Source organism: Camelus bactrianus, chromosome 25, assembly GCF_048773025.1.
Source record: "Camelus bactrianus isolate YW-2024 breed Bactrian camel chromosome 25, ASM4877302v1, whole genome shotgun sequence".
Taxonomy (NCBI): domain Eukaryota; kingdom Metazoa; phylum Chordata; class Mammalia; order Artiodactyla; family Camelidae; genus Camelus; species Camelus bactrianus.
The window spans coordinates 10,532,079-10,559,854 of record NC_133563.1 but is presented as its reverse complement, the minus strand read 5'-3'; the positions used below and the strand labels follow the sequence as shown (position 1 = coordinate 10,559,854).

The 27,776-nt window shown below is 36.6% G+C and overlaps 1 protein-coding gene across 3 annotated transcripts; it reads left to right on the top strand.

Moving 5' to 3' along the window:
• AZIN1 (antizyme inhibitor 1) lies at nt 1-27,776 on the top strand. Of its 3 annotated transcripts, XM_074353247.1 has the most exons (13): nt 2-345; nt 4,553-4,690; nt 11,264-11,409; nt 16,525-16,722; nt 18,218-18,391; nt 19,195-19,367; nt 20,841-20,975; nt 22,358-22,439; nt 22,876-22,950; nt 23,543-23,705; nt 24,562-24,677; nt 25,002-25,216; nt 25,443-27,776. In XM_074353247.1, exons 4-13 carry the CDS (start codon nt 16,621-16,623, stop codon nt 25,552-25,554), a joined length of 1,347 nt encoding a protein of 448 aa, XP_074209348.1. In that variant the 5' UTR covers nt 2-345; nt 4,553-4,690; nt 11,264-11,409; nt 16,525-16,620; the 3' UTR covers nt 25,555-27,776. The 3 variants fall into 3 exon arrangements, with proteins under 3 accessions (XP_074209349.1, XP_074209348.1, XP_074209347.1); XM_074353248.1 differs by lacking the exon at nt 11,264-11,409 and having other exon boundaries at nt 1-345; nt 24,565-24,677; XM_074353246.1 differs by lacking the exon at nt 11,264-11,409.

Sequence of the window (27,776 nt, the reverse complement as noted above, 5' to 3'; positions counted from 1 at the left end):
CTCTGGCTCTTTGCTAGGCTGCAGTGTTTCCTTTTTTTCGCCTTGTCTGCCTCTTCTCATCCTTTCTCGCTCCTCTGCTCTGCGGTGTGACGAGGCCGAATCCTCTCCCCACCTAGCCCTCGCCTTTCTTCTTGTACCCGCGCCGTTGTTCTATTTCTCTCCTTCGGCTGCCGCCGCCACTGCTGCACAGCTGGTGTCGGTGCCGCGTTTTCCCCCCTACGTCTCCCCGCAGCCTATGGCCCAGGCCGCCTTGGGTATTTCTGCTCAAGGTAACCACATCCCTCTTTAAAAATTCCGCCGAAAAAGAGAAGACGCTTTACCCGACTCTTTGGGCCGTTATCTCACGTGAGTACCGATCTGACGGGCGCGGGCGGGCCGGGTCGCGGGACTGGCCTCAGGGAGCCGCCGGGGACCTCGGGTTGGGCCCCGCCGCCCGGCCGGAGTCCCCTCAGCGACCCGGAGCCGGCCGAGTCGAACATGGCGGACAGCGGCGTGTGTGGCGGCTGCCGGTGCCTCGGCGGCGGCGCGGCGGCGCGGCGGGCTGGGGCGGCGAGCACGCCTCGAGCCCTCGGGCCGGACCGAGCCCGAGCTGCCGCGGTTGGGGCGAGGGGGCGTGTGCGTATGGGGGCGCGCGCGGGGGTCTCGGCGTCGCCTCTGGGAGGCGTGCGGCCCCCACCCCGCTCCCGTGGTGCATTGCTGTTTCCGGGGAGGGGGCCAGGCCGCAGCCCTGAGGGGCCTCGGTCCCGCAGCCGGGCCCTGAGCGGCGCCTCGCCTTAGCCTCCGGGAGCCCGGTGGGCGGCTCGACCGGCTGCAGCCGCCACGGCCTTAGGTTATGAATGGAGCGGGGCGGGCCCGTCGCCGGCCTCCAGTGACAGCTACGGGAGGAGGACGGGTTCTCGAGGGTGCGGGTAGTGCGGCCCCCCTCTGCTGGAGGAAAGTTGACGCCGCAAGGGGCCCGGCGGCGGGGAAGCCCCGGTGTCAGGTAGCGAGCGAGAGGCCTTTGGCCCCTTCTGGAAGCCTCGGGGCTGCTGCTCCGCCCCCTGCGGTGCTCCTGATTGGGCCGAGTCGCCTTCACTCACCGCAGCCACCTCCTGGAGCCCGAGGATTAGTCACCATGGCTTCGTTTTCCCGTCCGTGCCGCGATTCTTGGGCTAAGAGGGAGAGCGGTAGACTTGGGTGGCTTATCAGGTTCTATTTTGGCAGCTAACAGTTAATGATGGTGTCGTGTTCTACCCAATATATTATCCTGAACGTATGTTTCTTCGGCTAAGATGCTGGCTTGGAAACCTGAAACGGTTGGGGACACAGTTTCCAGCCCCATGATGTTTCAGCAGATTGAACTGGATTTTGTGGCGGCATATTGGATACATTAAGATGTTTTGTCTCCATCGTATTTCCACCGTTGAGCCCCCAGGTTGGATGGGAACTTGAGGACTCTTAGAAAGGGAGAGAGAATGAATTGATGTGTGATCAGGAAAGGTGGTTGTGGCCGAGCCTGGCAGAAATACAGCTAATGGCTGTGGGGCGAGGCCTTAACAGTCCTTTGATTTCTTTTGCAAATGTAGAAGAATGCAGATGCTGGTTATGAAGACAAATAAAGCCTGAGGAGTTTACATTTAGTAGAAAACATAGGCTTCTAATAATTATAGGTGATGTGGTAGGTGCAGCAATAAAGTGCCCTCCCTCTTGGCACTCAGGTTTAACTTTGGATTTTCAGATAGAAGGTGAAAGAATTGTTCCCTCCCCTAGAGTATACTAATTTACATTTCGCTTTATTTGCCATCTATCTAATCCATCTTCTGTACATGTCAAAGTAAGTTGGAGACACCAGAACACGTCATTCCCTTCAACCTAAGTTTGCACACATTATTAAATAGAAAACTATTTTTTTTAAATTTTGGGTAAAAGTCTCAGAACAAAATGCACAGATCTTAAGTAATCGTTTGATGAGTTTTGACAGAAATACAGCTGTGTAATCGTTTGATGAGTTTTGACAGAAATACAGCTGTGTAATCCAGACCTCTGTTAAGGTGTATAACGTTGCCATCAAACTCAGAAGGTTCTCTTTTGCCCCTTCAAACTCCATGCCTCGCTACCCACAGGCAACCACGGGTCTGATTTTTTTTTAATTAACCGCTGATTAGTTATTTTATAGAACCCTATTCTAGAACTTACGTATAAATGAAATTGTACTGTATGCATTCTTTTATGTAAAAGGGTTCTTAATTCAGCATATTTTTGATAGTCATCCATGGTGTATTCATCAGTAGGTTGTTCTTTTAACTAATAGCCCATTATATAAATATCTTGCTTGATTTTTTTTTTAAACAACTTGATTTTGGAATAATTTTAGATTTACCAAGAAGTTGCAAAGTGCAGAATTACTTCATACTTATCACCCAGTTTATCTCGTTATAAGAGGTGGTACACTTTTCAAAACTAAGAAACTGACTTTGATACATTATTATTATCACCTAAACTCCAGACTTTTTTGGGATTTTGCAAGTTTTTAATGTCCTCTTTCTGTCCTGGGGGCAGTCCAAGGTACCACATTGTTGTGCCACATAGTTGGCATGTCTTCCTAAGTCATTTCTGATCTGTGACAGTTTCTCAGTTTGGTTTTCATGTCTGACAGTCTAGAGAAGTGCTGGCCAGTAAAATGTCCCCCAGTTTGTGTTTGTCTGATACTTCTCTTATGATTAGACTGTGGTTTTGGGTTTCTGGAAAGAATACCCAGAGCACTTTGAAAAGTTATTGGTAAAGGCAATGTGAATTTTCAGAGAAATACTGATAATTTGGGGATACTATCACAATGATTGGAGGTCTTTTTATGACTTACCGGCCAACTGCTGACTCAGTTCTAGCTCTCCTGTGCTAGTTACCTCAAGAGACTCTAGCGAGAAACATTATCTTCAAACAAGGAATTTAATTACAATGTTGTACACAATCCAACTTACATACCATTCTAAATGAGAATTTATCTTTTCCTGTATCTCCTTTTTCATTTAACATCATCTCTTGGTTGATCTTAATTGTACAAATGAACATTCTATTTACCCTGTATATAAATGGCCTTTTACCCCTTTTATTTTTATTAAAAATGTGCCTTTCAAGGTTTAGGGCCCTCAGTTTCCGACTAGTATCTTTTTTGTTAGGTAGAAATGTTTTAGAAGTCCTGCTGAAGAACTTTCTTGAATGTCTGAGAATTAATGTCCTGAACATTTCACAGCACTGCTGTTGCGTTGCACTGAATAGCAAAATAGCTATGTGTATATAGTGTGTGTGTGGAGGGGGAATGAAAATGTCTCACCCAGGATAATTTCCTATTCCTTTGGACAGTTGAGTATAAATTCTGCGTGTCTCCAGCATGAGTCAGCTTTCAGTTAATTTTTAAAATTACATTGATATGGGAAGAACTGGAACCTTTGTTTTGGAGCACTTACGTGGAGTCTAACAACATTATAGTCACTGTTGTGTGTTGGTATGGGTCCTCATCATCTATAAGTGTCATGTTAGCATGTGAGCAGATACCTCTAGTAGACTGAAAGAACATTTTATCTGCCCTAAGAGTGCCTCCATCCTAATTGACATAAGATACGCTGACAGTATACCTAAGAGTGCTTCTGAAATCTTAGATTCTTATAATTAAGTTACATCATTTTCCTGGTTTCCTTCTTACCACCTCTTTTCTAACAACTACTATCAGGTTGTATTACTTTAAAATAGTAATCGCTGAATTACAAATAGAAGTATAGATGTAGTGGTTTAGATTAGAGGTGGTAGTCTATCCAGTCAAACCATAATAACTTAAAAAAAATTTCTAAAACTTATTTAGCATTTTGTAGTGCACTAAGCACGTTCACTCACATTCATGTTCCTACTGGTAGTAGGGTGACTTGACTTAGATCTAGATAGGTTAGGTATGAGCAGGAGGTAAATCTTAAGAGGTTACTTATCTAATACATAAGGCAGATCTCAGAAGTTACTTCACATGTATATATAAAGTATTAGCTAAGTCACAAGATGTTTATCATTTTGATACGTAGTAGGATTTTACACCTAAGTAAAGAACTTGGAATTTGGAGAGTAGAAGCAGTAGTATGGATAGTTTCAGACTACTTGATCATGCTAGAACATTATACATAGAAAGTCTTGAATACACACCAGGTTAGAGAGGGTACTTGGACATGATGAAATTTTAAACCACTTAGAATTTTTTTTTTTTTTTTGAGGACAAATAAAAGCAAAAATGAAGTTAGGAGAAGGCAGGAAACTGAGTAGGTAGATAGAGCAACTTGGTAAGATGACCATGACGTCATATTCTGTGAATTTTGTACTCGGCAGCTTAGAAATGCTTACTACATAAAAGAATACATCGTACTGTGGTAAACCCTTCGGAAACATTATTTTGTGTAATACTACCTTAATGAAACACTCTCAAAACCGAAACAACTTCTGGTAGTTAGCCTTTAAGTCAATTCAACCTTCTTGAAGCCCAACCTAAAGTTTTAAAACATAGGAATTAACATAGTACTTTTATTTTCTTCTTTAGGGCGAACTTTCTGACCAAGTATACAACTATCCAGAGGGCCTAGGAGAAGTGCTGTATAGAGAACAGTTCGACTTCAACGCCGAGCCACCTTGGGAACCTAGCTGATGATAGGGGGGTTCCATCTCCTAACTTGTCCATGTAAGTATTTTTCACATCTGTGCAGGGGTTGGAGAGAGTCTTGAAAAATAGAAATAGAGTTCTTGTTGCTCTGTCTTTTTAAAAACCTGACATTGTATTTACCACTTCCAAGTACAGTGACCCTTAAAGCTCTTTTAAAAGTTTTGAAATAGCAGCATGATGGATACATTGATTCAGTTGTATGCATTGTTTACTAGTGACTGGATCACTATGTATTATAATAAATACATACTGCAGGCTAAGTTTCAGGAAATTTATTAGTCCACTTTTTAATATAAGTTGGAGAGTTTTGTTGTTGTTTTTTAAAATATGGGCAGTTGTAGAATGTGGCCATTTAACTCGGTGGATTCAAGTATTTGTGCTTAAAAATCAGAAAAGAAAAAATCAAAAGATTCTGCTCTCCGTTTCACTCACTGAAGCTCTACCCCAGAGCCTGGGATATGAGAGGTGAATCTTAGTTCTTGTTTTTCTGGTTATGAGCATCTTGACAGATACAATGTGATTTCTGGAGTTCATATTCTTTTTCACAAAGTGAGTTTGTATAATACTAATCTGGTGGAAAAACTGGTTGTTTTTAAGGGACTTACTAAGAGGTGATATGTGCTTGACTCCCAACTTGCTGCCTTCCCAAGAGATTTTTCAGGGATAGTTTTTGGCTATACTTCTGTGTATGGATTTGACTTTGAATTAAATCTCTGTGCAAAATGCAGTTTCACAGTAAACTGTTGTTTGAATTTGTGCTGCTAGATTTGTGTGGTTCATTTTAAATTTTTATTTGTAGATTTCTTGCTATTAAAATTTGGGTTTTGGTATTGAAGTTTAAATGTTTTTAAGTGGGCCAGAGATTTGGAGGGGGTAACAAAATTTCAGGAAAGAGAGCTAACTGGAGAGTACGTTAAAGCAAACCTTTTCAACACAACCTCAAATTACAATTTTAGACTTTGTTTTCATAAGTCTAAAGAGAAAGGGGGGGACCAGTTTAAATAATAAGATAGATTTCTTGAAAGTTCTACTGACTTAGGAAGGTTTTCCCATATTGGCTCCTCCTAGTTATAGGATATTTGAGCAAATTGCTTTTTTTAATATCACAACTGTAAAATGAAGTTGAACTAAAACAGTCCTTTTAGCCCTAAACTGGTAGAATGATTTCTCTTTTATTGAGTGTTTTAACTTTCCTTTGTTAATGCAGTGTGGTCTTTGGAACAGTAGCATTGACATCCCTTAGAACAGAAATGCAGACTCTCCATCACACCGAAACCTGAATCAGAAATCTGTATTTTAACCAGGTAACTTGGATGCATATTAAAGAGATGTACAGTTGCCATCAGTTCAGTGCCAAGCCAATTATCTCTTAATTTTTGTTAGTTGCCTATTCTATTTCCAACATATCTGAGGTTTCCTCCCAAGTTGGCTTGAAGACTTAAAACTTTTCTGAGTGTAGTGTAGTTGACTTCATAGTCAGGAGTAGATTCTAAAATGGAAATTTAAGAACAATCTTCATGTTTTAAGCAGGACCCTATTAAAAGATAAAGCTTCTTTTATTTCAAGTCTCTTAAATGGAAACAATTTTGCATTATATTTAATATTTCTAGATGTGTTTCATAGACTTGAGAAACTATCAATTAGCTGATACATTAATGATTCTAGCAACTCAGGGAAAAGTAATCTTTATTTAGAATAAATAGTATTGTAGAACTCAAAGTCTATAGTATCTCTCCCTTTTTTGTGTATGGAGGTGTGATGAGGACGGACACAAACAGAAAATGCTAACAATTTTAATTCTGCAGGTTCTGGCAGCCAAAGTGACACTTATTATGCCAAGGTACAATGTATATTATGTTAAGGGATATTTTAGTTCTTCATGCTTTGCTGTAAAGTTAAGCGACAATCCCTTATTCATACAATTCTGAAATCTGAAAGTTATTTTAAAAAAATTTTTATAGCTTCCTTGGTATGACCTAACCTGATTTGGGAACAAAAAGTTGACCTGAATCTAAGCTGATTTGAGGCTATTTTTATTTAGACTTATCCCATTTAGTGCTAATATTCCTAAATCTTGCTGCAGAGATATTATGATGGGTGTTAACTAATAGCCCCCTGGAGAGTATTACATAATATAAAGTATATATACTAACTTACCATTTTAAAATCAGAAATTTTGAATTCAGAAAGATACCTGGCCCCATATGTTTCCTGACTAGAATTAGTAAAGATGGCAAGAGAAATTCTACATTCCAAAAATGTCCTTAGATATTGGTAGCAGTTTGGGATACTGGACATTGAAATCCTGAGGTTTTCTCTGGAGCAACAATAGTATTTGGAAAACTAGAAGTCGTTCAGTGAACTTAACACACTGGCCTTCGTGGAAAATGCTTGGTACATAGCATTGCAAAATGTCTAGTTACATGAGCTGTATTAGTTACATGAGATAGCTCTATTTGAATCATGTTATACTCCAGTACTTCAATAGAATTTCTCTGCAGGTGGTGTAAGCTCTAGGATGTGGCTTCAGAGGTAGGTTTCTAAATCAGGTAACCATTTAAATTTTGAGATAGTTCATTACATTAAGTGTTTGGAAACTTTGTAACTTGCTTACATAGTAAAATTTTTTTCTTTTGAATATGTGTGTGGTGTAATGTGTGAGCACTATAAAAATACCTCAACATGCTTAAACCAATAAGATCTCAGATTAATGAAGGGTTCTTATTGTGGAAACGTTTTTGAATGCTTTTGAAAAAATTTACTAGGCTCCATGTCTCAGTATTTTTTCCAGTGGACTTGGTTTTCAAGCTATTTTAGCTAGAGCTCTGATTATAATTAATAGATCAGCCTAATGAAAAATTTAAATACTGTTTCAGAATAAATTCTCTTCTAACCAACTACTTCTGTTAGCAGATCTGCTTTGATGAAGTCAGATTGAGTTGATTAGCACATCCCTTTTAACGTTTTGTATCTAAGAATGCAAAAGGCAATTAATGATTTTTTAAAATGGACTCTTAAATTTTTAAATATTCAGATTCTCTCTCTTGATTGTTAATATTTACGTATCCATTAATAGGGCCTGCCTTACCTAGATTGGGATTATTTTAGCTAGGGAAATAGAGTATCTTGTATGAATTTACTACATAGTGCTATTTCTTTCATGTTTCACAGTTAATTGTAGAAAAGGCAGGTTTTGGGCTCATTATGGAGACAAGTTTGGTAACTTAGATTCTGGGATGCAAGCAGATTCAACAGAACCTTTATTAATGGTGGTATTCTTTGACCACAAAGATGACAAAGATGAATAAAACTATCATTGAAATACACAGATTTAGGGACCAGTTGTTAAGGTATGTGTATCCCCTTGGCATGCATAGAGTTGCTTGTGTAAAATTGCAAAACAGCTTTCTATATAAGCCCAATGAGAATAATAGCATGTTAATGTATAAAACAGGGTTTAGGGGACCTGGTATTCTTTCTTTAGGCAAATTTAGACTCTTTTCTGGGAGGGCCAAATAGAATGGATAGCAGTGTAAATCATTTTTTAAAGGGGATAAAATGGTTTTTGCATTTATTATGGAAGATGGTTGAGCTGGAATACACAGAAGTCCCTACCAATCTGTGTATTCCATTATACTTCCTTTGCCAGAGTTGAGTTTGGGGTTCTTCCTCTCTGCCCTCAAAAAAAGCATTTTGAGACACTTAATTCTGATTAGGAGTAAATAAAAGTATTTTGTAAACTATATCTTATAAACTATAAAATCTAGGAAAATGGTAGGCTGCTGTTTTAGGCTGTCCATTGTGCAGACAAGCTTAGGAGGCCGTTGGAAGTGAAATGCTCTCACATTCTGGTAAGGCCTAGAAAACGCTAATACTTTTGTCCTTCACCTCCATTCCAGGGACATCCATGCACACTTAATTAAGCAATTTGTCCCAAGCTAACTGAAACAGATTTGCCCATCCTTTTTTCTAATCCAATGAATAATGTGTAGAACATTATAACTTGAATAGGAAATATTGGTACAGCATACTGAGTTGCAAGGATTAGTCTGGTGAAACCCTATCTAGCCACCATGCAGTCTTAAATGCCTGTAACTGAGTGACTTGCAGCAGGAGCCAAGATGATAAACTGTTGGAATGCTCTACTCTAATTGCCTTTCCTTCATTATCTTAGGTAAGCACACATTTTATCTCTAGGATTTACTTGGTGTGGAGTTTTGTTATCTTTTGTTCCTTTACTTTCTAGTTTTATAACCTTGTGAATTGATCTTTGTTACCTTGAGCAAAGTTATTTGGAGGTAGTGGGGAGCACAATGTTTTTTGGTTTTTGAAATCTGTAATGTGTGGGGACGTGATCCTTAGACATTCAGTTGCTTGAGACATTTTGAGTGCTTGGGAACTATGTGTGGCTAATGGCTATTGTTTTGGACAATGACAAAGAACATTTCAATCATCATGGAAAATTCTGTTGGACAGCATCACCCTATGGTAATTGTCATCACCCTAGGATAATTATTATTGTGAATGTGATTAGTATTAGCCATATCGATCTTTTTTTTACTGCAAAGATTTTCTGATGCCCAGTTTATAAAGAGCTTCTAAATAGTATCTTTTTAGCTCATCAACTAGGTTCAGCATGATTAGCATGTTATTATTTGTCATGACCAAAAGTAGGGTGGGCTGTCCTAATTGTTCAACATAGGCACTATAAATAACAAGATAAATAATACTCAGTTGAGAGAGATTTGCTATCCTAAATTCATGAAGAGCACCTACGGGTCAATAAGAAAAAGCAAAAAACATGATAGGAAAATGAACAAAAAGCTTGAAAACCATTTTTCACTAACAGTGTAGCAGTTTCACTCCCAGGTATGTGGCCCTAGACTCCGGCACTTAGACTAGTGCTACCTAAACTGCTAGTCAGCAAGATAGACTCTTGTGCCTGAATGTCAGGTAACACGCTGCTTGATTTTAACTTGTGGATCAGCTAGTTTGCAGATGACAATGTGAGTAGTGCTGCCTTTTGGTACATAAATAATAATAAGAAATGACAGTGTTTTGTAAAATGGCAAAAAAAAAAAAAAAAAAAAAAGAACCCATAGGTCCTATTTGGGCAAATAAACGTGGTACATCTACAAAGAATACCACGCAGCAATGTAAAATAAATGGACTTCAGTCTTATCTATCTGCATGAAGGAATTGAAACTGTAAGGCTGAGCAAAAGAAGTCATGGTAAGAAAACAATGATTCCAGTCATAGATCAAAACCAGTAAAGCCAATATTTTAGGGGCACATAGAGGAATAAAAAGATTAAATAACAAGAGAATGATGATTAGAAAAGTCTGAACATGCTTCTTCTAGGTACCACTGCTACCTGGTGAAGATGGGTAGAGGCTTCTAAGGTTTCAGCCTTCCTTAACCTGGTGTTTTATTGCAGTAATTGTAATACACACATGCTTTATATAATAGAAATAAGTTTTCTTCTTGGGGAGGTGGCAATGAGATTTGCCTGAAGGTAATCAAAATAGTAGCTAAGTGCATTTGTTTTAAGGGTTATTTCTTGTGCTGCACTGGGAAAAGTAAAAAGCTTGTAAGGTTACTACTTTCTAATTATCAAAGGGATTTATTTATTTACTTCTGAACAGGTACATACTTCCTCGAGAAAAAAAAATTATTTAGTCTTCACTTCAAATAGTCAAGACACTTTTTTTTTAAGGGAGCCTGATCTTGTCCCTTTCACTCACAAACATATTGCTATGAAAATTCTGTATTTCCATTTTCTCATTAAAATGTATTTTAGAACTGAGAATTATTTCATTGGGCAGCCTTTTACATGGGTATTTCAAACTTAGCCATGTTGGGCTTGTTTCCTTTGGGATTTCACTGCCCTGTTATATTCCCTATTCATTCTTGTCTATTTTTTTTTAATTTTTTATTTTTCACCTTTAATATTATTCCTTTAGAGTTAGTTTTTTTTTCCAACTTTGTCACCTAAAAAAATAAAACTTAAGGGTGTCTATTGCCATTATTGGCTTACCTCTTAATTGTCAATTGACGTAACCCCTGTTCTGATTATCCTAAGTTCTCAATGTAGGTTATTATTATCCATCACTTATTTTTGATCCAGTATGGCAAGAGTTTATATGGTCTTATGATCATCACACAATTTCTACCTACCAGTTCTGGTGTGTACCTTCCTGAAACTACTTTCCTGGAGGCCTGCTCCAGATCTCATGTTTGCAGTACCAAAGTCATCCTTCTGTTCTTCTGGCCAATTATTTCTAAAATATTCTGTGTGGTAAGTAACATTTTTCTGTCAGATGTGGAATGTAGAGGTGACTCTAATAGCATTGTGTCTGTTTTTAAAGCTGTGAGCTGAGTTCTAAGTCATCAAATGCCAATGTAAAAAATAAAAGTGGAAATGCCCTTAGGCTTCTTCAGAGTAATAGTAGTGTAAATTTCAAAATATTTTAAGTTCTCGTTTTTAATGAGTAAAAATCCTTTTAGAAAACTGGTGTTGGTTGGGTTTCCTGCTTAGATGTCTCTGAAACAATACTCTCAACCTTTCAGCTCTCCCTGTTCTACTTCCAGGGAGGTCTTCACTTCAGAAATCCAAGACTCATATTCATCCAGCTTGGTGTCAAGTGGGCTGTTGCTGCCAGAATTATCTTGTGATTATTTGAGAGATGTATCAGTTTCTTCTGAAGTACAATCAACTGTAGAAGCCTTTGTAGCAGGTGTGTAACAAGGCAAGTGCCCAGCTGCTGTAGCCACTCCTCTTGGAGCTGCCCTCTTGATGACATGAGGACTCACGGCCTCATGAAAGGCTCCAGGGAGCAGTGTGCAGTTCTTGGGAGGCTTTTCTTTCCTTGGCAGCTTTTCATGGAAAATGTATTATCAAAAACACCAATATGAAGCTGTGAATAAGGAATGTTAAACAATTATTTTCTTCCCAGCTATGATGTCCAAGAGGAAATTACTTATAAAAATAGTATAGTGATTGCAGTAATTGTATTGGTGTAAAGTAAGCCAAGCTTTCTTTCACCATATATTAAGGTGTTTGGTTGTGAAAATAGCTTAAAGGCTCTTGTGGTGAGTAAGAGGACACATCCTTGGTAAAAATAAACTTTGGAGCTTTTGTTAAAAATAGGCTTGCTTTTAACTTCTAATGCATTGTGAAGAAACTCTAAGATTAAATAGGATTTTCTTAAGTTTAATGTAAGTCAGTGTTAAGCAGCAGTAGACAATAGTATATAGTGGTCCATAATGTGTTGGAGTCAGTATATCAGTCCTGTTTCTGATTTATAAGCCATAAAAGAAAAAATGGTGCATTGTCTTAGGAATTACACCCAGGATTGGAGCATGGGGGAAAGTTTATCATCACCTGGGTTTGAGTCTGCGTTCTTAATAGAGAGGTTCCTGGAAATTCCCTGTGGTGTGGATTGACTTGGTAGATCTGGCATACAGTATAGACTCTCCTTACCCCCAACAACACTTGCACACTTATTTTCATTCTGACTCCCTAGAACATGCAGTGTGTCATAGATTTTTGGCTTAACATTATCACCAAGTGACTTCAGATGCCTTTTAAACATTTTAGTCAAATTATTTCTTCACTTCAGTGCATTATAAAGCAGAAATGTAGAACATAAACCTTTTTTGCAACAGTGGAGCTTTAAAGTATTTTTGCTTACATGTTAAGAAAATTGCAAGCAAAGCCTTCTAGGGTTATGGTTATGAACTGCTTTTTAGGACTCTGAGATATTGGGGGTGGGAAAGACTCAATCAAGATCAGCCTACGCTTAGCCACCTGCTTAAACCTTTTCAGTTGTTCGGAATATTGGGCTTTCAAGTGACATTTCACTTGAACAAAGGGTTTATTGGCTCAAAACTCTGTTTCCTGAAGATTTTTTGTTTTGGATTCTTTTGAGGAATTAGTTTTTTCTAGGCATAACTTTTAATTTTTAACTGACAGTTGAGCTTTTTTGCATTTACATGTGGCTCACTTGTGTATCAAGGTTTGGGGCTACTTTTAAGGATGGACCATCTTTTTCAACACACTTCAGGGAGTTCTTTGCTGTTAACCACTCCAACTGTAAAGAATTCCCCATTCTTACAATCATCCTCGTCCTCCTGTTTCTCAGCACCTACTATGGGCTAGGAATTATGGGAATCTCAAAGCCTTCCCAGTGAGCATTGAAAAAGATGGACCAAGATAGAGCTCACTTATCTCCACATTTATATATAGACTTTATTAGTATCGGCTTTAGTCAACTATTGCAGTGCTCAGTATAGTTAAAGTAAAAAATACCACGTTTACATCTGGTGGTTTCAGGTGTGTTAGTCCTGTAATCCTTTTTGTCTGATATTACCAATATAATACATTTTATTTTTCTATCACGGTCCTTTTGTGCGTCAGCTACAAATTGGTAAACTAACCCTACCGTTACCTCAGAAGTGAGACCTCCAATTCAGTGATGGTAATATAGCCACCCTGCATGCATTATAGCTCTCCTTTAGAGCAGGGCACACTTTTGCATGTTTTTATTCATGTTGGTAGTACAGTTATTTGTCAGCTGTTTTAGTTTGGTCCTCAATGTTTAAAATTATTTCACTTCTACAGAAGTCTAAAAATTTATAGTGATAGAAAACAGATAAATTGTTACCTGAGGTGGACTTGGGGGTTACTGCAAAAGGGACTGGAAGAAATTTATGGTAGTGGTGGTTACACTGGTGTGTACATTAGTCAAAGTAGGTCCACACTACTTACTGCATGTAAACTGTTGATAAGATAGGTGAAAAAGGAAAAAATAATTTCAAGTTTAGGGTTTACCTGAGAATTTAGACAAAAGATTCAGAAGGAACAAGGTTGAAGTGTAAAAAATAGTCATAAGAAAAATTGAAAGGCTATGAGTAGGCACAATAGGACGTTTTGGTGCCATGTATGTTTATTTAAAGAATTTTTTTGTTAATTGGTACCATATGTGAATAAACTTTGTAGAGTTTATTAACAACTATGGGAATTTATGTGTAAGAGAAATGGTTAATTTATTATGGGAGTTTCATTAAAGCTCTGTCAAAAAGACTGAGAGTGGTATTGCATTTCCAAAAGAGGACCTGTGTTTTCTAGGGGACTGCTGGGAGACCAGTGTTTCCTTCTAACATATAGGCATACCTCATTTTATTACATTTGGCAGATATCACAAAATTACTTTTTTTTTTTTAATAACAAATTGAAAGTTTGTGGCAACCTTGTGGTGAGCAAGTCTATTGGTGCCATTTTTCCAACAGCATTAATTTTTAGTTAAGATATACATATATTTTTTGCACACTTAGTAGACTACAGTGTTGTTTAAAACATAACTTTCATCTAAGACTGGAAACCAAAAAATTTGTGTGACTCAGTTTATAGCAATATTCATTTTATTGCAGTGGTCTGGAACTGAACCTGCAGTATCTCCAAGGTATGCCTATAATTTGGTCATCAGCATCTCTCGAGATAGCCTAATTAGTTGTTCTGTGCTGTAGTGTCTTCATCCATAAAATGAAATAATACCAACTTTGTGGTTTTAAAGGTTTACAGAATATTATATAAAGTATTTGGTACACTGCTATTAAAAATAAAAACTTGAATTTAGATTTAGGCTAGTTTAGCAGGCAGTGGGAGTTGAACTTGTACATTAATTTGCAAATTGTTGGAAGGAAAGAATATCCTTATCCCTGTGTACTATTCTAGAAAAAGCTCTGAAGAATGTGGGCATTCAGTAGTTAAGATTGGACTGAAATGGGCCTGATGTTTTTGTAACTATTTAGAATCCTGATAGTAGAGAAAAACTAGCCTTTCTGTAGACCCTGTAGTTGTAGGAAATTGAGCTTCATCTTGTTCTGGCTTTAAAAGCTTGTCTTTGGGGCGGGAGTGGGTGGTGTCTATAGGTCAGTGGTGGAGTGCACGCTTCGCATCCACGAGGTCCTGGGTTCAGTCCCTAGTACCTCCATTAAAAAAACAAAACTAGAATTTGCGTTTAGTAGCAGTTGTCTGTGACAGTTTATAATTGATAACCCAAGGTTCCCTAGTAAATACTGCTATATATAAAGTAGAATATACTCTCGTGAGCTGAAGTACGAGGCTAAAGATCTTAAGTATTTTTCATCATTAATAGAATAAGTGATCTTTTTGAATGACTATCTTTTATCTTTCCTATTTGCTTTAGTGCATAGTTGAATATCCCCCTAAAATTGATGTTCTAGCTGGTCTTAACATTGCTTAAAATATATATCCTCAAGCTTAAAATGTCTACTTTCTGGGCACAGATTTTTTTTTTTTTTTTTTTTTTTTTGGTGGTGGGGGGTTAAGTAGGTTTTATTATTTATTTTTAGAGGAGGTACTGGGGATTGAACCCAGGACCTTCTGCATGCTAAGCATGCGCTCTACCACTTGAGCTATACCCTCCCCTCTGGACACAGATTTAAATCATTTCTGGTATAACAACCTTTAGAGAATGTCCAGGCTATGATTTGAGTTTACTTGCCGTAAATATTAGGTTTCATGCAGATGTGCCTAAGTTAACTCCTTTGATAAAGTAAAAGTATCTTCACCTTTTGTAGTGTCTACCATTGCAAGAAAGAGATTTGCTCAGCTAAACTGAATGTAGTTGACTTCTTAGAAATAAAGCTGTTAGTGTTTTTAAAATACTGTTTGTGTTTCATGAAATCTGACTAATGCTATAGCTTACTGATGAGTTTGTTTTGGTGCAACCAAAAAGCTGACACTTTTGAGAAGGTTGAAAAGGAGTGTATTTTTAGGACAAGGGATGTTACCCAAGGTGAACTTCCAGCATAGAGCAGAGGGAGGGGAAAGGAGAGGAGGAAATCAAGGACACAGGAAAAGCTGTGCAGGTTTTAAAAGAGGTTGCCGAAAGCAAGTCTATGTCCATTGTTAATGTGGCAACCACAAATCAGTACCAGGCAATGAGTGGCATCCTGTCTGGGGGACTTGTTTTGTTTATGGACTTTCTTTGTGTTAAAAGAAATCTTTGCCTAAAAGTAACCTAAGAACCAGTGAATTCAGCAAAGAAGAGATGTGAAATATGTGTTGCTCCAGAGAACAGTGGGTAATCTGGAGAAAGGGGGAAGGTTTGTTTGGGGGAAGGATTGGATTTGGTCTGATGCCTTTTTAAAAATCAGAGTTCTTAGTACATAAATGGTTTAGGATGTATAGGTCTCATAAGAGACTTAGATTATTAACTAGTTCCATTTTAATTTAGCTTGTGGTGGGATCTAGGCAGTCTGTGAAAGCTACTGGTTGTCCCCTCAAGTTGGCCTCCACTTTCACCCATTTCTACTACTTACATTTCATATGTACTAGAATTTTACTTGGAAGGCGGTTGTCTGCAGTTACCTGGTAGCACGCTGTTATGTGGCTGGCAGCGTATTGAAGTTCAGACTATTTTGATTTCTTAGCTGAGGATAGTTATTTCACTATCTTTCTTTACTTAAAATGAGTAAAATTTTATGTGTTAGGAAAGAACTACAAAACGAGATGAATAAAACAGACTGGGCCTGCAAATATGTAAATAAGGTAACCATGTTGACTTGTATTAAATTGTGCGTATGTGATGGCTACCTTCTCAAGAAATTGTCATATTGCGCTTGTTTTTAAATGTATGAGTACACATTTGCTTTACAGTGGGCACTAGAGGAAAGGATATCAATGATCCAGTGTTTCTGAAAGTGTTAAATGATCACAGATTGCTCACTAAATTAGGTACTTCTTATTAGCACACATGACAACTCCTACATTAAGTTTGACTAATGAAATAATACTGACTTTGAAATAACTTCTGTTTTGACAGTTTGTTGCATATTCTAAGGACCCAGACATAAGGCTTGGTGGCCCGTCTCTTGTTTTTCCTGGTTTATGACTTTCGGCTTTGTGGAATACGGCTGAGATGAAAGGATTTATTGACGATGCAAACTACTCCGTTGGCCTCTTGGATGAAGGAACAAACCTTGGAAATGTTATTGATAACTATGTTTATGAACATACCCTGGTAAGTGTGCTGTCTCACATTTTTCAAAGTACGGTGTTCACAAATTTCCGAATTCTAAAGCATCAATGCTCTGTTTCCAAGATCTTAATCGAGTAATAAAAGTACTTTGTTCAGATGTTGACTTTTCTAGATTGTCTTAACTTGACAACTCCCCATACCCCTTACATAGTGATGAAGTTTTCTTTCTACCTTTTTTTTTTTTAATGCTTCCTGACAGTTCTTTCTCTGTGTGCACCTGACTCTCTTAATTTATATTTCAGATAATCTTGGTTGTGAATGTTCGCTGAGAATTTATTCTGAATGCTTACTCTCCACTCTCCTCCAAGTGTCAACTGATTGTTGAAGAATTGTTTTCATGTTACTGGTTTCAGTAATAGGATACCCAAAAAACTTCTCTCCTTCTTTTGACCTTTATAGATATGCTTCAATTTCCTCACATACCAGCAAAATCCTGTTATTTTTCTCTTGTACTGTCAAAATTCCTTTTTAGGAAGTGAGAGAGAGTGACACTGTCATATTGTTCAGTCTATTCTACAGCCAAGCCATTCTAGTTTTCTCATGTCACTAGGAACCTCCTAGTGGAAGTATGGTGACCTGTCTCTTAGTCACTTAACAACACTCTTCTTGGGTCACAATGTTAGGGATGGCAGCTTGCCTTTTAAGGACAGGGTAACTTCAGTACAACTGTCCTTTATATGCTACACATAACCTGTAATTTCCAACATGTCTGTTTCCCGGTCAGTATGTTTCAATAATGTACATTTTCAAGTGATGTGGATAAAAAAGTAGAAAACAGTAATATCTTCATGGCTTTTCAAACAATATTTGAATATTATATATTCTAAATAAGATTATTTTGTCTGCCATCTAACATTAGGTAATTTATGTTCTGGCTGACATGCAGTCATCTCTCTATCCTTAGAGTAGCCTCAAATTTGAAATCATTTACTGATCTCTCCCAGATCCCTAATTAAAATCAAGTTTTCTTTCTTTTGAGGGAAGAATATGCTTACTAAGGTTTATCTGACATTTAGCATACTTCCATATTTTAAAATTTTGCCATCTCTGTGCACAGAGACTTAACCAAATGCATCTCTTTAAAAATGGGTTTCTTTTGTTACCTTGTTTTACTGTCTTTAGGTGCAATTCATAATGGAGATAGTTCTTTTTGTTTGTTTTTGCATTCCTGGTTCTAATTGTAGGTCTATTTTAAACAGTGGAAGAAAGCATGGAGCGAAATAGGTCTTTCCCTCCCCTCTACTCAAAAAGTGAAATTGAGGCAATTCTGAAATAGAAAGTCATATTTTGAGAAAATGTTTAGATTCTCCTTTGTTTGCTTGATCTATCTTAATTGGTCTTAAAAAGCATTAAATGTGGTAATATGTAAATGTTTATGTTGGCTCATTTGTGGAGGAAACCAAGGGAGTTCTTCCCTACTCATTATGATGCTCTTTTCAATAGCTCTTAATGTTTCTTTTTTTCAAAACCATAATAGACAGGGAAAAATGCATTTTTTGTGGGAGATCTTGGAAAGATTGTGAAGAAACACAGTCAGTGGCAGAACATAGTGGCTCAGATAAAGCCATTCTACACAGTAAAGTGCAACTCCACTCCAGCTGTACTTGAGATTTTGGCCGCTCTTGGAACTGGATTTGCATGTTCCAGTAAAGTAAGTCATTTTCATTTTGTTAAAGTGCAGCATTTCAAAATTGACTAACTTATGGTGACCCCAAACAGTAGGAGAACAATTGCAAGGAAATTTGACTTTTGAATGAGTTTTTAAACTCTTGTTGAAATTTGCAGTCTAATGGAAATCTACAAACTTTTAAGTGTACCCATGAAAGGAAAGTTTCAGTGAAATGAGACTTCATAATCTTTCTTTATCTTTAATCAACAACTTTTATTTCTCATTCTTAGCCTATAGCTTGCTAAAGTTACTTCCGATTACAGCAAGGTAATAGCCTAAAATACGGGATTTCTCTGATGGTAATTACAGGCATACCTCTGATGCTGCAGGTTGGGTTCCAAACCACTGCAATTAAGCTAGTCACATGAATTTTTTGGTTTCCCAATTCATATAAAAGTTATGTTTATACTACCCTGTAGTCTGTTAAGTGTGCAGTAACTTCATATCTTTAAAAAAAATACAACATACATAAATAATGCTGTTGAAAAATGATGCTGATTGGCTTAATATGGCTTACTCAACACAGGGTTGCCACAAATCTTCAGTTTGTAAAAACGCAGTGTCTGCAGGTTGCAATAAAATGAGGAGTGCCCGTATACCTTTTTAAAGGTTTTAAACAGAGTAAAGTGTGGTAATCATTACCAGAATCTGAACTATGACATTATGTAATCCTAATTTAACCTTATATAATTTGAATTTAACCAAAAAAAAGATGTATAAGGCAGTAATGGAAAAGTAATAGAAATTTTGCCTTTTAGATGACATTGTTTAAAATCTATTTTTAGACGGAAATGGCTTTAGTGCAAGAATTGGGTGTGTCTCCAGAAAACATCATTTACATAAGTCCTTGCAAGCAAGTATCTCAGATAAAGTATGCAGCAAAAGTTGGAGTGAATATCATGACATGTGACAATGAAGTTGAATTGAAGAAAATCGCACGTAATCACCCAAATGCCAAGTAAGTATAAAACTAAGTACATGGGAATTTATTACTTAGGGTTTGGGTTTTTGACTTTAGCCTATAGGGAGGGGGGCATTTATGCAGAGCAGTGGTATATGTTGTAATTATTTTAACTTATTTGAAGTTCCAATATGGAAAGTGCTAGCATTTTATAGGCTGCCTGCGTCTGATCCTTCATGTGGAGTTCAGATGAGATAAGGGCATTTGGGGATATGAATTTATAATCTTTAATTCAAGGAAGAAAATTTGGTAGGATAGTCAGATTACGGTCACAGCTACATTTTCATAATTATTAATCATGCTAGTTATTTGTCATATTGGGAGCAGGATGTGTTTTGTTGAGCTTTTTTTCCTGGTTAGCTAAGGGTTTAAACTAACCTTGGCCATAGTTTCTTGAATGGCCATCCTTAGTGTCAGGAGTTTTAAGAGGCTAGTCCATAGATTCCAGAGATTTCTTTAAGGCCCATACCTCTCTTCAGACAGGACGTTTAATGATTTTACTCTTAATCACACATGCGTCCCAAGATTTTTTTTTTAATGGAGGTACTGGGGATAGAACCGAGGACTTCGTGAATGCTAAGCATGTGCTCTACTACTGAGTTATCTCCCTTTCCCCCACCAAGATTTTTTTTAATTAAAAACTTGTGAAAAATTTTAAGGCAAAATTCATGTTGTCATGCACTATCATGAGAACTTAAGACTATACTAAAAGTATATTAATACAAAATTGTTTACTTTTTTAAGTGAGTCTTTGTGTATGTTACATGTTTCTGAAAATGTGTTATCATGTCCATATTTTGCTAATATCTATAATTTTCTTACTGACTTTAATGATATTCTTAGAAAAATTGTCCTGATAGGATTTAAGATTGCCTAAGTCTTGATCATTTTTGTCTTGATTGTCATGATTTGGAAGGAAATAACCAAATAGATTTGAATCAGTAGTCTAAAAGGCTACTGTTGAGACACATTAACTTTAAAAAAACTTCCCAATTTTTTTGTTAGATGTATAAGGCTAATGAGAGGACTGTTCAGAATAAGTGGTAGAAGTTCAGTTAGCTAAAACAGTTCAGGTAATTTGAAACATTTAAAGCCCCGATAGTTTTTACTGAAAGACAACGATGGCATTGCTGTTCAATTTAGTCTTTCTAGGTGGATTTATGGACTGGTGGACTTCATTTGAAAGTAATGTCTTTCATTACAGAGCCCAACCTACTCTTGCTGCTACAAAAGAGTCTTAACTTCCTGCATTTTCCACATTCCCATCCTTGTAAGCGTCATTCTTTAGGCCCTAATTGCTAGTTTTTTCTCTATACAGGATTGTTTTTCATTAGGTTCACTTGATTCATCCGTCGCTGGATTTTGGAGCGCTGACAGCATAGTCAACACACTTCCTACAATCTTCAGGCCTCACATGTGCTGATGATGATGTAAACCAACTCTGCCCCAATCATCTTCCCCTTCTCTTAGGGTCTTACTACATATTGCAACAGAAGATAATATTGGAGGTGAAGAGGGTAACATGAAGTTTGGCACTACTCTGAAGAACTGTAGGCATCTTTTGGAATGTGCTAAGGAACTTGATGTCCAAATTATTGGGGTTAAGTGAGTATTTGTTTTAAACTTCATTTTGTGTGATAATCTTTGTCTTTATGCTTACTGATTTAGGGTTTCATTTGCATAAACTTCAGTAGATTCAATTTTCAGCTTAATATACACATTTTATTCGTTTAGGAAAATAAATATGCTTTATCATTCGTATTATTTTGTGCCTGCCCCTCCCCACCCCAGAAAGAGATTAAAATAGTCAATAACAATTCAGTTAGTAATTTAAATCACCTCTTTTTAAATTGAATGCAGGGATTTACTAGCATTCTAATGAACACCAAAATGACATTCAACTTCTAAGTTGTAGATGTTATTTCATTTTTTCTTTTTCGTATCCTGAAACTTTTTCTCTTTTTTTTTTTTTTTTTAACTTTTTGTTGTTTGGTTTTGTTTGGGGTTTTTTAGAGGGAGGGAGGGAGGAAAGTAATTAGGTTTATTTACTTTTAATGGAGGTACTGGGGATTGAACCCAGGACCCCATGTGTGTTAAGCATGCACTTTATCACTGAGCTACACCCTCCCTGCTTCTCCTTTTTAATCCCTCAGGGGCACTTTAAAAAATTAGTAGACTTTATTTTACCCTCTCAATTTGTATATGTAAGGAAACTGAGACCCAGGAAGAGTTAATGATTAGATGATAGTTTCAGAACTATGGTCTGTCACATTTGGAGCACAAAGCTCCACATTTTTAAATTGTTCATCAAGATGGTCAAGAATAACTACTTTTTGAACTTCCTGCCTTAGTTGACAACATTGACAATATTTGAGAGTTCTCGTATTTCAACTAAGTTTTAACTTTTTTTTAGTTAACATAAAGGAAGGTTGACTGAGGGTGTATTCTTCTGTGAATTTTAACATATTTGTGTAAACCACCACCATAATCAGGGTGCAAAAAACCATATTTCAGTTAAACTTACATATTTGAGTTTTTGAAAAGTATCACTACTGATAAGTCATTCTAACTTATCACTAGTGCTCAGCTGACTTGATGTTCACTTGTATTTTATTTCACAATAGATACATTTTATACTTTTTAGATAAAACATGTATCTAAAGATTTTGTCACCCAATTATTGGTGATGCTTGTTACTTTACCATACACGCATAAAGCGTGTTCCTATCTGATAGCCATGGAGCATGACTGATACCTTATTGTAAAAAAGATTGTTTATAAAATTGTATTATCCAAACACTGCCTTTTCTAAAAGCCTCATGCTATAACTTGGATGATTAGAGGCTGTGCTTCTAATGCTTTAAATATTTGGTAAGGTTAATGTGAATATTTTTTTGTATCAGTATGGTGAATGAGAATTGAAAGAAGTTATAGAAAGTGCTCTAAAACATGCTGTGACTTCAAATTTATTACTCTATTTCTTTCAGATTTCATGTTTCAAGTGCTTGCAAAGAATCTCAAGTATATGTACATGCTCTATCTGATGCTCGGTGTGTGTTTGACATGGCTGTAAGTTTTTCCCTTTATTTTAATATATGTATGTATATGTATAACTGAATCACTTGGTATGCATAAAACTAATATTGTATATAGACTATATGTCAATAAAAATAACGTTAAGTTATTTTGATATTTTAAGTCAGGATGTTATTTTAAGACTAAGATTCAGTGGTTTTCTACCTCTGAAGTACTCATTTGTGACATGCACATTTTTTAAAATGAGTGTGAAGGGATGATAAAGTAATTTACTTGCATATGTCTAAGGTAGTACAGACAACATAAGACAGTATAAATAACACTGAATTAACCTGCTTCTGTTATTAGAAAACAAAAAATGAAGGTCAGAACAGATACTATTCACCTCCCTGGTTGGGATTTTTTGAAATGTCCCTGTATGCATTATGATTTGGCAGAGCATTTAAAGATTTTCCTCCCCTTTCTCTAGGGAGAATTTGGCTTCACAATGAACATGTTAGACATTGGTGGAGGCTTCACAGGAACTGAATTTCAGTTGGAAGAGGTAAATGTTCAGTAGATGGACATAACTGGAATAATCTCCCACTCTTGGCTACCTACGTGGTAGATGCGTGTGTAGTTTTTATAGAAGGAACTAAAGCCTGTGGCATCTTTTTAAAATTTGATTCTAAGAAAATGAATGGGCAGTGTAAAGACCTAGCCATCTTCGACAATTTGAACTCTGTAGCATGATTTTATCACAAAAGTTTATTTCAGTACTTGACGGCACAAATGAATTCATAACTTGGACAGCTTGAAAACTGTTTTATCCAGATACACATCACTCTTCACTTTTCCAGTTTGGAAACTGATTTGAAATTTTGGTCCTTGGTTGCTAGTGACTGAATATAGAAACATGACTTTAATCACCAGTAGCTCTTTGCCATTGGAGTTAGGAATTTTTTTTTTAGGTTAATGCTATTCTGATAGTTAGAAAATAAACTTTGATGACTTGAAAGCTTGCTTCAATGCTAAGCTTCCTGGCCTATAATTCAACTACTTAATTTTCCTAGAAAATTTAATAGCTGTTAGTCTCTTACTGTTGTGAATTATCTAATCCAATATTGAAACCTTAATGTGGGGTTTAAAATCCATAGGTTAATCATGTTATCAGCCCTTTGTTGGATGTCTACTTTCCTGAAGGATCTGGCATTAAGATAATTTCTGAACCTGGAAGCTACTATGTGTCTTCTGCATTTACACTTGCAGTTAATATCATTGCAAAGAAAGTTGTTGAAAACGATAAGTTTTCCTCTGGAGGTAAGTTACAAAGTTTATAGTTTTGTTTCTGTTAGTAGATAATTCCAATTAATTTGAAGATGAATTTATCAGATATTACTCAGGTATAAATTATACTGTAGGACATTTTATGTATTATAAAGTTGTAGGTGGTCTTCATCCATTATAGGCAACAGCAAGGGAGCTTTTCAAAATGCCCTAGCCAAAGTCCCACTCCTTAAGACTTTCTGAATCCAACTCTTAATGGTGCTGATGTTTGACAGGTGTATTTTAGGTAAACTTCCCCAGGTGATTGATTTTTTCCCCTTAAGAACCAGTACAATCTTAAGCGTATAATTTGACAAGTTAATGAAGGCATACACCGACATTCCTATAAAAATATAAATTTCTTATCTTGGAATTTTTTCCCATTTTTGTTCCACTGCCAGGTAATCACTATTCTGATTATTTTTCTACCATAGATTAGTTTGGGCTGCCCTCGAACTTGTGAATGAGTATACATTTATCCATTCTAAAGTGGCCTCCTCTCCACTGTGCAAGTTGCTCCTCACCTTTACTGATTTTGTGTGTGTGTGTGTGTGTGTTTTAAATTTTATCCATTGAGCAGTTGTGTGGTGGTGGTACCTCATTGTAGTTTTAGTTTGCATTTACTTGGTAACTAATGATGTAGAGCATTTTTTTCATATGTTCAGTGGTTGTCCTTTGTGAAGTGAGTTCTGTATTTTAGGCTATAGTTTTAAAGTATGTCAGTATATTGGTGTTTATGTTTTGAGGAATGTGAAACTGAGTCAGTTGATAACTACTAATTCAAGCTATTTGATACGCCTTTTAGATGTTTTACTATAAATTCATCTATACTTTCCCTGTTTTATTTCAGTAGGAAAAACCGGAAGTGATGAACCAGCCTTCATGTATTATATGAATGATGGTGTTTATGGTTCTTTTGCAAGTAAACTATCTGAGGACTTAAATACCATTCCAGAGGTTCACAAGGCAAGTTTTATTACAAATAATATTAAAACTGCTTATTTGGCAGTTTATGAACTGAGCTGTTACTTCTAAGATGCATCCCAATTTTGGAGTAATACTTTTGGGTGGGGAATGTAGTTCCTTTTTTGAGGATTTGCATTCCACTGGCTAAGTCCCTTTAGTTGCTGCCTCCAGTGGAGTTAAGGAGGAGCACCACTGCCCCTGACTCTAGGGCTTTCTTTCAGTGACACATTGGATCTGAGGTAGTGAAAAATGCTCTTATCAGCCTCAAATTCAGTGCCTACCTGAGTAAAAATTTAATGAACAAGAACTCCTTTTTCCCTACAGAAATACAAGGAAGATGAGCCTCTGTTTACAAGCAGCCTTTGGGGTCCATCCTGTGATGAGCTTGATCAAATTGTGGAAAGCTGTCTTCTTCCTGAGCTGAATGTGGGAGATTGGCTAATCTTTGATAACATGGGAGCAGATTCTTTCCATGAACCATCTGCTTTTAATGATTTTCAGAGGCCAGCTATTTATTACATGATGTCATACAATGATTGGTAAGATGGTGTTGTTTTATTTTAAAGCAGTTTGGGTATTTTAGGTGACATAAAATGCTTGCTAATTTTAATTCTGTAATGAATGCATAACTTCGTAATAGCAAAATGATCTCTTAAGAGTGATTGGAAGACCAGTTATTTTATAGTCCTATTTCATTATTCATTTGTTACGTGGTTGTGTGGTCTTTGTACTTAAATTCAAACGTGTTAATTTTTCCTTATGTAGGTATGAGATGCAAGATTCTGGAATTACATCAGACACAATGATGAAGAACTTCTTCTTTGTGCCTTCTTGCATCCAGCTGAGCCAAGAAGATAGCTTTTCCACTGAAGCTTAAGCAGGCATTAATGCTTCTTTAGATCTGAAGTTGCAGGTTAAGCTTGTCTGGTCTACATTCCAGTGTGGAAAAAATTTGAACAATCTTATTCTGTTAATTCTCTTGGAAACAAAAACTATTAGTAATAGCTATTTGGGACCAGACGAAATCAGCTCTCATCTATAATTCATTGGGCATAATTGGGAGATTTAGATAATGTATCCAGATTTAAACTTACCAGTTTGCCCTACCCCCTTAAGCATTTAAAATAAAATATGCAACAAAATGGATGACTTAGTGGAGATGGAAGCCCATGAATTGGGTTCCCCATTAAACCGTTTACATACAAGTACACAGTTTTTATACTAAGGATTCGTGTTAAAAAGTCTTGTAAAGTTAACGTCTTTCACCCAGATATATCAAATGTCAGTGGAAGACCAGTGTGACTTCATTAGATACGTTTAGTGTATTTAGAATGTGTAAATTTGTGCTTTGAACTGTAGTTTAATAAATGTAAAATTGCATCATAGTATTTGTTGTATTTGACCTAATGTAACCCTTGTATGATTGCAATAAAATTTTGTGTAGATTTTACTGTTTTTTCAGGCTAAAACTTTGGGAAGGGGGCTAGCTAGCAAAGGTAGTTTTGAAATAGATGTGTATATGGACTGTTTTGAAGGTTATTTTCCTTTATAGCCATTTAAGTTTAGTTTGGCTTAGTACTATTTTTCAGTTATTTAATTAGTAATTTAAGTAAATTGTTTGGTAAATCATTGTGAAGTTCAGATTCATTATGGAGAGTTGATGTTCAGTAAGCATGATGTTTAACAATTTTAACACCAAAAAATGTTAATTCTGCATAAACCAATTGTAATAATTAATAGGTGTTTCTGTATAGATAGAATGCATAGAGTACCTTAGTAAATCTCTGAATCAAATCTTTTGGCTGAAATGGAAGATTCTATTAAATACTTTGAATAAACTTTGGGGGAGGGAAATAAAATTGCAGAAAACTGCAGCGCACTAAATCTTAAAGAAGGGCTACATCTATATTCAGAAACTGATGCTCTTTTGCACGGAATATTATTTAAATTCAGAGTTGTGAGGGGATTGGGGTGAAGCACACCTATTTTCAATTTCTCAGTTGCAATGATTTCAAACTTAGGGTTTGTTGTTTTAGCTATTCATTTAGTTTCTTATTTCCCATTTTTTCAGCTTAGTGTAATTAGTTTTAATTCTTTTTCATACTAAAATTTTATGGTGATTGGGGGAAGGGAGTTAGTCACTAACCTGACAGTTGTTGCCAGGAATTCACATTGTTCACTGCTAGTATATTAGTAATCCTAGATCTCAGAATCACAATAGTAATAAAATAAACAACAGGGGTCATTTTTCCTAACTTACTCTATGTTCAGATGTGGAATTTCTGTCTCCCAAGAGGAAATGTGACTTCACTTTGGTGCCAATGGACAGAAAATTCTACATGTGCTACATAGGAGAAGTTTGGAATGCACTTAATAGCTGGTTTTTGCACCTTGATTTCAAGGTGGAAAGAAATTGATCATGAATCTCTAATAAATTTCAATCTCTTAAACCAGTAGGTGCTTAATATTTTTGATTTGATTAATTCCCACTTGAATTTTATGGGTTCTATTAATAAAAAAAAAAATTAGGACCCCAATCTGTTGTCATCTAATTACCCTTGGACTTTCCAAGGTATAATGTGGAGTTTTATGCAAAATTCCAAGCTACCATGCAACTTTTTTTATCTGTAACCAAGGAGGAGGAATTGTTCCCAACCTTCTTTACATGTTGTGCTTTTTGGTCCAGAAACGCCAAATCTTTTAAAAGATGGTACAACTTTGAGTTCTTGGCTTGACTGTACAACTTTGAGCTTCATGGCATGTCAATTTTGCCGTATTTTATAGGAGAGCTATTCTGTGCATAACAGCTCAGAGTTGCAAGTACGACATGTGAATGATAGGGTAACTTTAAAACTGTCTGTATTGTATTTGAAGACTGTTTGCCATAAATTTGAAGTTTGAACTAATGTATTTCAATTTGGTATGCTAAAAAAGTACTGAATTACTGTAACAATCTTTTTTTAAAACAACGTTGTAATCTCAGTTCAGAATTTAACTGAAAATATAAAACCCAAATGATTTCTATATAGTAAATTGAACTGTAAAGGTAACTTGTGTGTGATTCTGAATACACAGATAAAATGTTTTTATTCCTCCTTA